This window comes from Lipotes vexillifer, unplaced genomic scaffold (assembly GCF_000442215.2).
Source record: "Lipotes vexillifer unplaced genomic scaffold, Lipotes_vexillifer_v1.1 scaffold911, whole genome shotgun sequence".
NCBI lineage: Eukaryota > Metazoa > Chordata > Mammalia > Artiodactyla > Lipotidae > Lipotes > Lipotes vexillifer.
This window is the reverse complement of record NW_006781377.1, coordinates 1963597-1974775: the sequence shown is the minus strand read 5'-3', so window position 1 is coordinate 1974775 and position 11179 is coordinate 1963597. Positions and strand designations below refer to the sequence as shown.

At 41.1% G+C, this 11179-nt stretch overlaps 1 protein-coding gene across 1 annotated transcript in view; it reads right to left on the bottom strand.

Moving 5' to 3' along the window:
- GUCY2C (guanylate cyclase 2C) overlaps positions 1-11179 on the bottom strand; it is a 70499-nt gene that overhangs the window by 12752 nt on the left and 46568 nt on the right. Inside the window, exons 19-22 of the mRNA XM_007454632.1 lie at positions 10342-10430; positions 7260-7351; positions 4729-4887; positions 531-723 (exon numbers count right to left, since the gene is read on the bottom strand). Coding sequence (XP_007454694.1) covers positions 531-723; positions 4729-4887; positions 7260-7351; positions 10342-10430 — 533 coding nt within the window. The remainder of the gene's footprint in view (positions 1-530; positions 724-4728; positions 4888-7259; positions 7352-10341; positions 10431-11179) is intronic.

Genomic DNA, 11179 nt, shown 5'->3' with positions numbered 1-11179 from the left:
AAATTAATTCCTGCTGGACTGTACGTTGTCTTTTTCATATTGGTCCTTAAAGTCACAAGGTCATTTCGAGACCCTTCTTATTCTTCCACTTCCCTTCACTTTTAGCTCAGATTCAACCACTAATTCATTAAATCTTAAATTACAAAGGACAAGACCTGAGTAGAGCTGGCCTCTGTACCCAGGTTCCACACTGTGGATTCAACGAACCATGAATCAAAAATATTTAAACAAAATTCCAGAAAGTTCCAAAAAGTAAAACTTGAATTTGCCACACTCCAGCAACTATTTATATAGCATCTACATTGTATTAGGTATTATAGGTAATCTAGAGATGAGAAGTACATGGGGATGTACGTAGGTCACATGCAAATATGCCATGTTATACAAGGGACTTGAGCATCTGGGGAACCAATCCTGGGGCAGAGGGGCTAGTGGGTAGCGACGGAGGACTGTAATAACAGAAACAACCAATTCTGGCTCTGCTGACCTGGGGCTGAGCCATCATTCAGCCTATTAGGTGAAGCGGTTACCTTGTACACGTCGTGGTGATCGAGGATGTGGTCAAAATTCTTATAGATGTCGTTGAGCATGTCCACCACTTCCATGGGGGTGCTATACTTGCAGATGGTGGTGAACCCCACAATGTCACTGAAGTAGATTGTAACTTCCTCATATAGTTCAGGCTCCACGATGCCTTTCTCCTTCAGAGACTTGACCACCAGCCTAGACGAGGAAGCAAAAAACAAGGCCTTCAATTTCAGCAAATTTCTTCTTCCCCTACAGAAATCTTTGAGGCTGTACTAATTGTCCACCAGGAATTCTAAAATTGGGGATTTCCAGTGAATTGTGTGGCTAGGAAGCAAAGATAGTTTGCATATACCAAATGTATGAGTATACCACACACACACGTAACACATGTATTTGACCTCAGATGAATAGGAGGTTCAGTATTAATTTAAAACTTGATTATAACACTAATATACATGTACACATAACTGTAATACCTACACAATCCTAATCCTTGCTCACTTTTTACCTCTCTATTGATAGCTTCTTCTAGATAGAGCTCTACATCCAGAAGCCGAGAAGGAGTGTGTCATTGATGTAAGAGCTTGACTCACGATAGCTATCAGATCTGACTTTCTCATCAGTATATAGTTTTACTTCCCTGGCATATTTAACACGGCCTTGTTTAATATCACTATGAAGAAATAATGTATTTAAAATGAATTTTGATATATTCTGAACCCGGATTTATTTGAAACATTTTGGAGCAGAACTGGGTCCTTTAAAAAGCAACATCAATTACCACGTAAACAAGTTAAAATTCTGCTAAAACTGCACAAGTGAAATAGAAGCAACTTAGAATATCTCTGTTGAACAGACATAAAGGGCAGTATATTAGACTCAGAATTAAGAGAGAAGAACCACAAGAAGAGATGCCACACTTCCTTTATGTGCCAAGTTGCCTTTTCCTTGAGTAAATGGGGTGGAGGGGTGCTGACATGAGGCTGCGTGTTCCCTGTCTGCCTTTGGGATCACTTGGTAAAGGACCAGAGTATGGACCGTCTGCAAGCTGGGAGGTACGACAGAGGTCATAAAATCCCTTACTTTTCCAGATGAGAAAGCTGAGGCTTAAAAAGAAAGTATGGGGAGTTCCCTGGTTGCCCAGTGGTTAGAACTCCATGCTTTCACTGTCCAGGGCCTGGGTTCAATCCCTGGTCAGGGAACTGAGATCCCACAAGCTGCACGGTGCAGCCAAAAACACCCAACCAAATAAAAAAGTATGACTTGCACAAGGTCCCAGAGCCACTGAGGGCAGAGCCATTGCTGGAACTCAGTAACTCCCACCCTTCAGCCTTTTAATTGCATCACATTCCTGCACAACCCAGGCCTCGGATCCTCGGGGTGACGGGGAAGATTTGGAGGTGTGCTGGCTGTAGTAAAGGAAGAAGGTCTGGCACTTTCCTGGAAAACAGGCAGCCAATGAACCACAAGCATTCCCAAAACTCATTTAGAAAACCTTCAGAGCAACAAGGGAGGTCCTTTCAGTTGGTACGATGATGAAATTTGGGAACTTGAAAACCATCCCTGCCGTGTGGCTGGTTAGATTCGCAGGGGCGCGTCTGGGGTGCTGGTTCTTTACGTGCCCCGTAGAAGACTGCAGATTATTTGGAGGCTACGTAGACTAATGATAAGACTGGATATTTCGCCATCTTTGCCCTTCATTTTACTGCCTATAGCTGAAAAGTCATATGAGCTTAGAAAATAGTATGTTACCTGAGAGAGAAACTAATGTTGGTGGATAAATGAAGGAAGGGCTATGACTTAACCTGGTGAACTTTGATAACAGGTTTTTGCTGACACAGTATACAGAGTAGGTGTCTTAGTGCTTCCCACAGGTAGGTAGTCTTTTCCATAGGTAGAAAAAACTTCCATTTTAACCTGTTTCAAAACCCCAAGGAGTACTGTGAAATAAGTGTCTAAGTAGTATCTGGCTCCTACCTGCAACTTATTTACAATTTTGCTGTAATATTTATTTTGGATTCTTCTAGGTATCATGCATGTATATTTTAGTTTTCTTTTGCAAATATAAAGAACTTGTATATAAATGATCAAAGTGACTTGCGCTGTAAGTCACTGTGTATTGCAGCCCTTGCTCTACAATCTTTGGTGATCCAACAGGAACACCTCCCGTCTAGTGGTCAACATGGCACACTGAACCAAGGGTAGGAAAAAAATCCACAGTGCTGAGCCAGCTGTTTCAAATCGTGAGTGTCATTATTGGTTAAAACCATCAGTGATAAAAAGCTGGGAAGGCAGCTAAATCATCAGGATGTTGTTTTTGTCACAGCTCAGCATGAAAGGCCAGGCAAGGACTGATGCATTATATAAAAAACATTCACAGAGCACTAAGAGAAACTGCCATCTCTAGAGTGAATAATAAGGGCTCCAGCCTATGCCCAGGGTACCAGTGCCAGGCTGAGGGCACATGGGTTCTGCATTAGGCTTTCTTCAGGGCCAGATGGCTGAACAGGGCATGTGTGCAACTCCTACCTCCTCATTCAGGCTTGTAGAAGAGAAACTATTTCTTTATTTAGAAAACAACTCATATGAGCTCAAAATCATTCCTTTATTAACGTAGAGCTGATATGCTCAATGAGCATGGGTTCAAAATAAAATAATAATTAATGCAAGTAATATATAAAAGTCGTAACTACTATGCATAGTAATAACAACCATTGACGTTACAGACACTGTGCTAAGTACCTTATATTGTGCACATCATTTTAGAGGATTCTTTGAGCCAGCCTATGATGGGAAACTGAGGCTTGCTGTGTTTAGGTAACTTGTCCAAGGCTGCAGATCACAAGAGGTGGTGGAACCATGATTTGAAGTCAGGCCTAGCTGACCTCAGTTTCCATGATTTCACCCAATGTGACACTGCCTCGCTTATCCTTAATCTAAGAGGACAGTTTATCATTCATTGAGCAGAGAACATTACCTCTCACTTGTGACAGCTGTGGGTCCCTTGGTCCAACCTATTTCCCAGCTGTTCACATTTTAATTTCCTGCTTATCTTAACATTTCTTAGTTATTACCTGAGGACCAACACTTATAAAACGTTAAACTGGGATTTCATCCTTAATTTCTTTCTCTTCTGTCATGGTTGTAATATTGTTTCACAAAATAGAGATCAGCCCGTAGATGCCTGTGTGATGAGACACCTGGGGAGAGTGGGACCATACCTTCTCCACTAAAGATGCTCCCACTTCTTGTAATTTGGCCTCTACTTTGAGGAAGACAGAAGAAAGCAAAGAAACTAACACTTAGTGCCTGAAAATGCCTTAAAGCTCACAGATTCTGTAGGAAAACTTTAATTTCCATTTTTGGACTGGGGAGAGACAGTGACTGGCCTAAGGTCCCAGACTTAGCAGAAGTGGCCAAGAGATGCTGGAACCCAGGTCACTTTAACTCTACCGTCCATGCTCCTCCCATGGCACCACACAGCCACTGGAAAACAACCTCTTTCTTCTAGCTATTTAGACAGTGCAAACCAGGACAAGACTTAGCAAGGTACATGAATTTTTTTAAAAATGTATTTTCTCATATTTTACTGTGCAATATAAACTTAACTAAAATGCACTAAGTAACAGCATGTTATATTTAAATCAGCACTAAATTAAAATGTTTGGTGGGAAATAGCATCATTTATTTTAATACACTCCAACTCAGTCTGAAGGTGAGCAGTTTACTTCTGAAGGTTTAGAGATTTTACCTATAGCTTATTATTGAAACAGACAAATTTTTTGGTCTCTTTCTTCACCTTTGATTTTTAAAAATTCTTCTTCTTTAGTTCACAGTGTCATAGAAGTAAAATAAGACTGATAGAAACCACTCTAAAACATGGCTTTATATACATAAAAGATTAAATAATGTTGTCACAACCCCTAATACAGTATGGTTCTTATTTATTTACTAGCATCCAGGATAAATACATGTTCTGTACATATTAAATTGTTCAAGTACATCTAGAGCAGTGCTTGTAAAAGTGGGGATACGTGCATTTTTAAACACAACAATCTGTTGAAGAATATGCGAAAGGGACCAATCCTATATAAATACAGAGAAGACCAATGCTAGACAAATATGCTTTGGCTTTCAGTCTTAAGGGCTGAGCATGTCTGTGGAGTCTGGAAAATCACGTCCGCGGGAGGACTTCCTTACCTTGGGAGCAACATAAAATTAAGTCTGTCAGCCCTGTCCCTCTCTGCCTTGTACAGCTGTGTCCTTTCTTCCACCAGATGTTCCAGGTTTCGGGAATACAGCTGTAGACGTCGGATCAAGGTATCCATATAAGTTTCATTTTTTTGGTCATGGAAAAGGCTGTAGGTAGTGATAGATGAAGAGGTCTCCATATTATCAAGAAAACATGAACATCCATTAAAACAATGGGCAAATATCATAAACAGGTAATTAAGCTAAGAAAGAATAAAAATGACCAACAAATATAGCAAAAATTTTTAACCTGAGGAAGGATCAAAGAAATAGAAATAACATTTAAAAAAAAGAAAAACAAATGTGAGCACAATGGTAATCAATGTAGGTAAGATGGAAGAAAAATATACATTACAGCCTTTCTGGAGGGAAATTTGGTACAATGTGTCATAAGCTTTAAGAATGCTTATGCCGATAGGCCCATCAACCCTACTTCTAAGAATTATCCGAAGGAAACAATCATGCATGTGCTGAAAGTTAACTACAAAGAAAGCCACAGTATTCTTCACAAGCAAACATTTAAAAATAACCTAAATGTATAACAAAAAGTGGTTAAAATATGAAACGATGGAATATGAATATATCATTAAACACAAATTAGAATCGTGATACACACAGAGATGCTACCTCTATATTATTAAGTGAAAAAAGCCAGTTTATAAAACAGCAAAAATTATCATCCCATTTTTAAGTTTTGAAAACTGGTGGTCATCTATTAAAAACCAGGTGATGTTTTTACTTTCTTGTTTGCTTATTCATATTTTCTAAAATTTTAATAAGGAGCAACTTGCAATAAAGGGGAATATAAGAAAAGGACCAAGAAAATTAAAGCTGAGCCTTATATAGTATCTCCTCAGACAGAGTCAGGGTCCTAGAGCAAAAGCCCTAACTCTGGAGTATTTTGTTAGATCAAGTCAACTTAGATGAGATGGCAGCTTTTCGTGATCCTGTGACACGCCTAGGTGCAGAGCCCAGTCGGGAGGCACACTGAGTCCTGCACAGCTGTTGTGAGGATTGGTGACAACGTTCATGACACAACCAAAGGGATGAATAGATCATACCATTTCATTATCACAACAACAATTACAAGTTGCCATTTCTGTACTCAAAAAGATGGACTACATCATAATCCCCTTGGTGTGGGGCGGGATGTTTGTTAAAAATTGAGTTCTTTTCTGAGTCCTATCACAGGCCTATATGACTGGAAACTGCTAGGTTTGGGATTAAGAGAAATATTTAACAAGGTCCCTAGGAGATTCTTACCGGAAACCATTATGGAGTCTAGTTGGGTAGAAAGAGTGAGGGAGCAGGTGTAAGGGATGGATTATCTTATTTCATGATGAATTGATTCAATTAAAACAGTTTCCTCAACCTTGGCTGTGTATTTTAATCACTTGAGGAGCTTATTTAAACTCCTGAGCCAGCCTGCACCCAGATCAATTACACCAGACTCTCTAGGGTAGGACTCTGGCATCAGTAGTTTAAAAATCTCCCCAGGTGATTTCAGTGTGCAGCCAAGTTGAGAACCACCATATTAAAGGCTAAATATCAGGGGCCTAGTTTCATCTTCACAAGCTTACATTTCATCTGTCACACATACAATCTCATCTGCTCTTAGTAACAGGTCTGGGAAGGAATGAAAATAATAAATCATTTATTATTTCCTGCTCCTTTTCCACATATGACGATTTAGATCAAACAATCAATGGCCACACTTTCATTTTCTTCACTCTACCCCATCTCAGTCCTGGGCTTTATTAAATTAGCTTCAGTAAGTATCTGTGTCTTTGACTTGATGAGAACTACAGAAAGAGCTGGAAGGAACTGCAGAAATCATCTTTTTCATTCCAATTTTACTAGCAACAAAATTGATACCCAGTTCGGGTGTTTTGCCCAGTGTCCCACAACTAGCTATTATTAGATCCTAGCCTAGAAACTAGATCTCCTAACTCTTACCTCAGAGCTATTTTTCTCACCCTGCATTGTATCTAACTGAAAACATGGGAAATCTAAAATTCAGTCTTACTGGATAACCGTATGTGACTTTTTTTGATCCTGAATTATAATCTGATTAATGGCTCAAGTGCTTAAGGCCAAAGTTGCTGATATTAAGATTTTAAAACTGTAAGAAACTTTTTGATCTTCAGAATTATCCAGGGTTTTGTGCAGATTTGTACTAGACTTCTAAATCCTAATTACCTGCAGAAGGGTCAGGGAACTATATTTTTAACAGAGCAGTCAGAATTTATTTTCTAATCAGGCAAGTTTTGCCCTTGAGTACAGTACTTAACGTTTCAAGTGATTATTCCCCCAAGAAAATGGTCTGTTCCTCTCCATACCATTTTAATTTTTTTGAGACAGGTATTGTAGTCTGTGATTTTTCATTAGAAAAGACATTCTCATACTTAGCTGCCACAGAATGTCAGCTATTATTAGAAAAATCTGAAATTAGAAGGGAAAAGTAAAAATTTCAGCCATACCCAAATATCTTGGCCAGTGTATTCTCAATTTTCTTGAAGTCTGGCCTCTTTTCTGGATCTTCCTCCCAGCAGTTTTTGACAAGCAGATAGACCTGGAAGAAAGAAGAGGTGGAAGTGAAGTAAGTCGGAAGGAGAAAGACAAATACCATATGATATCACTTACAGGTAGAATCTAAAATACGGCACAAATGAACCTATCTACAAAACAGAAACAGACTCATAGCCATAGAGATCAGACTTGTGGTTGCCAAGGGGCAGGCAGGGAGGGGGAGGGATGGACTGGGAGCGTAGGATTAGTAGATGCAAACAATTACATTTAGAATGGATAAACTACAAGGTCCTACTGTACAGCACAGGGAACTTTATTCAGCATCCTGTGATAAACCATAATGGAAAAGAATATGAAAAAAAGAATATATATGTGTATAAGCGAGTCACTTTGCTGTACAGCAGAGACTGGTACAACATTGTAAATCAACTATACTTCAATAAAAATGAATGAATGAATAAATGAATGAAGAGGTGAATCAGCTTAGAGGGTGGTATCCTATCCTATTCTGTTCTGGGATCGGAGTAACCAAAGCAGGGACTATTTTAAAAACATCTCAACTCTGACAACGAGGATGAAACGGCCCGGCTCCCTGTGGTGTATCTCAATCACTGCCCCCTGCACTACCTTGCCTCACCCTTCCCTTCGATCCTAAACTAAGGAAAACGGAGATACTGATTTGGACCAGGTGGGGTTGATGGCAGAGACAAAATGCTTTACGGACGGACGTTTGCAGGCTTTGTGCGGGGGATGGCAATAAACAGCTGGGCTCTGTGAGTACGAAGCAAGTGACTCTAAATGAATGAGGCTCTATGACGTTAGTTTTCAACCATGCCTGACCGTGGAATCGCCTGGGGAGCGTTCACAAAACTTCTTATGATTTCGGGAGATTCTAAATTAACTGGTTTGGGAAGGGGCCTTGTTAGGGTTCTCAGATATAGCAAATAGAAATACAGGACACCCAGTTAAACTTGAATTTCAGATAAACAATGAATAGTTTCTTTAGCATAAGTATGTCCCAGATGTTGCATGGCCAAAGGACACTAATCTATACATTTTTAATTTCCCCAGGTGATGCAATGCCCAGCTGCGGTGAAGAGAAGCGAGGAAGGGGAGGTACGGAGGGAGAGGGAGATGCGAGGAAGCCTGTGGAACCACCTTTCGTTTGATACAACTTGTTTGCAGCTTTTGCGGGATCAAAAAGCATGGTGAAAACCATTTGTTTTAAATAATAAAGTTTGTTCTTCACTCTGACCCCAAACAGGATCACAAATGGTACTAGATACAGTCCCTGCCTGCGTTCTTTTGCCTTAATGAGAGTCCCTGGGGAGGGACAGGACCACAGTATGGAACCGTGGTTGCCTGTATTCACCACTAGGTGATGCTCCTGCCTGGGAAAACGATCTGCTGGCTGATGCCTTAGCAAAGAAGGGACAGAAGCACTGACAAATGGGCTGATAACGGCACCACCCGTGAAACAGCAGATGCTCTTCAGGCATTGCCAAGTCTTAGAGTTTCGGGCCTGTATTCTGTTGGAACCAGCTACTAGATAATGCAGTCGAATTCCTCATATCCAATTCCAGAACCATCCAGCCACACGAGTGAACTGATGAGGAGGATGCTTTGGTGAAAGAGGTTGTAAACGACATGTGGATACACTCAGGCTAGAAAGGAGGGTTTGAGAAGAGAGATGCTGATGTGTGGGGAGGAATCCCAGGATCCAGAAAAGCAGGAGGAAAGGAAGGCATGAGGAGAAGCAAGGATAGAAACAGATGTAGCTCAGAACCCTGGGTACAACCTGCCTTTAATGCTGCAAAAGAGAGAGAGAAGTAAAAATGGCCCATTCATGCCCAGCAGAGTCTGGCCATAACCGCATCTGGCAGGTTGCTTGCAAATTAAAGCAAAATATTTTTATCTTTATCCTGCAAGGAACAAAAGTTAAAAAAATTTTTTTAACGACCATAAATAAATAAATAAATAAATAAATAAATAAATATATATATATATATATATATATATTTTTTTTTTTTGCGGTACGCGGGCCTCTTACTGTTGTGGCCTCTCCTGTTGCGGAGCACAGGCTCCGGACGCACAGGCTCAGCGGCCATGGCTCACGGGCTCAGCCGCTCTGCGGCATGTGGGATCTTTCCGGACCGGGGCACGAACCCGCGTCCCCTGCATCGGCAGGCGGACTCTCAACCACTGCGCCACCAGGGAAGCCCCACGACCATAAATATTTTTTAAACATTTACTTACCATCTTCTGGATTATAAAAACTCAGATAAAATTCTAAAAAAAAAATTAGAATTTTTTTTCCCACAGGCCTTAAAGGCCTTTGTGAGGGATTACAAAAAAATTAAGCAAATACGGAGGAAATCTCCATTTTCTTCAGAGGAAGGATAGAAAGAGTGAAAGTACATTTCTCTATTGTTTCTAGATGTTGGCATATTTATTTTTTAATCAGGAGGTAGTATTTATAAGCTTAATATGGGTATCACATGGAATCTTGCTCTTTTAGCTCCTAAAAATCGAGAATGTAATGTGTACTTGAGTTCCTTCCTGAGTTGGGAGTATGGTAGGCTGATAGCGGCTCTCAAGGGTGTGTCCCAACCCCTGGAACCAGTTACCTTATTCGGAAAAAGGGTCTTTGCAGATGTGATTAAGTTAAGGGTCTTGCATGGGGAGATAATCTGGATTATCTTGATGGGCCTGATTGTAATCACATGTATCCTTATATAGGAGGGAAATAGAGGGAGATTAGACAGACAGAAGATGAGAATGTGGCCTGGAAGCAGAGATTAGAGCATTGTGGCCACAAGCCAAGGAATGTCAGTAGCCACCAGAAGCTCCTGGAAGGAGAAAGGAATGGATTCTCCCCTAGAACCTCTGGAAGAAGCATGACCTTCTGGCAACTCATTTCACACTTCTGGCCTCCAGAACTGTAAGCGTATACATTTCTGTTGTGTTAATCCACCAAGTCTGTGGTCCTCTTGCAGAGGCCCAGAAAAACTCCATGCAGGGAGATATACTCACTTCCAGCTCTTTTTCCTCTGCTGTTTCCAGGAACAGATCAGGGCGGAAGGGTTTCACTCCGTTGGAATACTCCACTCTGAAAATCTTCTCTGGTGGGGTAGGAAGAATTCAAATTACAAGAAAGAATGCAGCGTGAAGGAATTTTAGCAGCAGCTGCCAGACTCTGAATTGGTTCACCGACCCTGGGTGGGTACCCAGTGGGAGCGTGGCAGAGCCTAGGCCAGCACTTGACAGACAGATGTGAATGAATGGATGATCCACCAGGCGAAGGGGTCTCATGCCCCTTACACCCAGGAGATTACCTTAAGTTAAGGCTACTAACCCTTTAAAACTTAACTCAGAGACTGCTGTCTTAGGGAGGATTCCTCTGACCAAGACCCTAACCTGTCCTCCCTATATCACTTAAGCCACCTCCATGCCCCCCAGACAGGTAAGAGCCGGCACATAATAAGTGCTCAGTAAAGCGAGGACTGGATGAACGGAAGGAGACATTTCCTCCCTGAGAGGACACGTGACAAAACCATAGATGTGCTCTTAGTAAGAACTAAAATATGTGTTGTTCTGCTAAAGTGATCTAGTTCAGGTGTGAAGCAGACACACATCTCTTATTGGAAACAGAAGGAAAGCAAGAAATTGTAAGGCGAGATTCTCTAACTCACAAAATTGCCGATGGTAGTGGCAGCTGGCAGTGGTATATTGTCCTGTGCTTTTCAGAGCCCTCTAACATTCATACTGTCACTGAATTCCTCCAACTACCCCGTGGAGTGTGGAGGGTAGATGTGACATTGTTTTCGCAGATGAGGGACTGAGATGTGGTCACAGAAACCTCGGGGTCTCA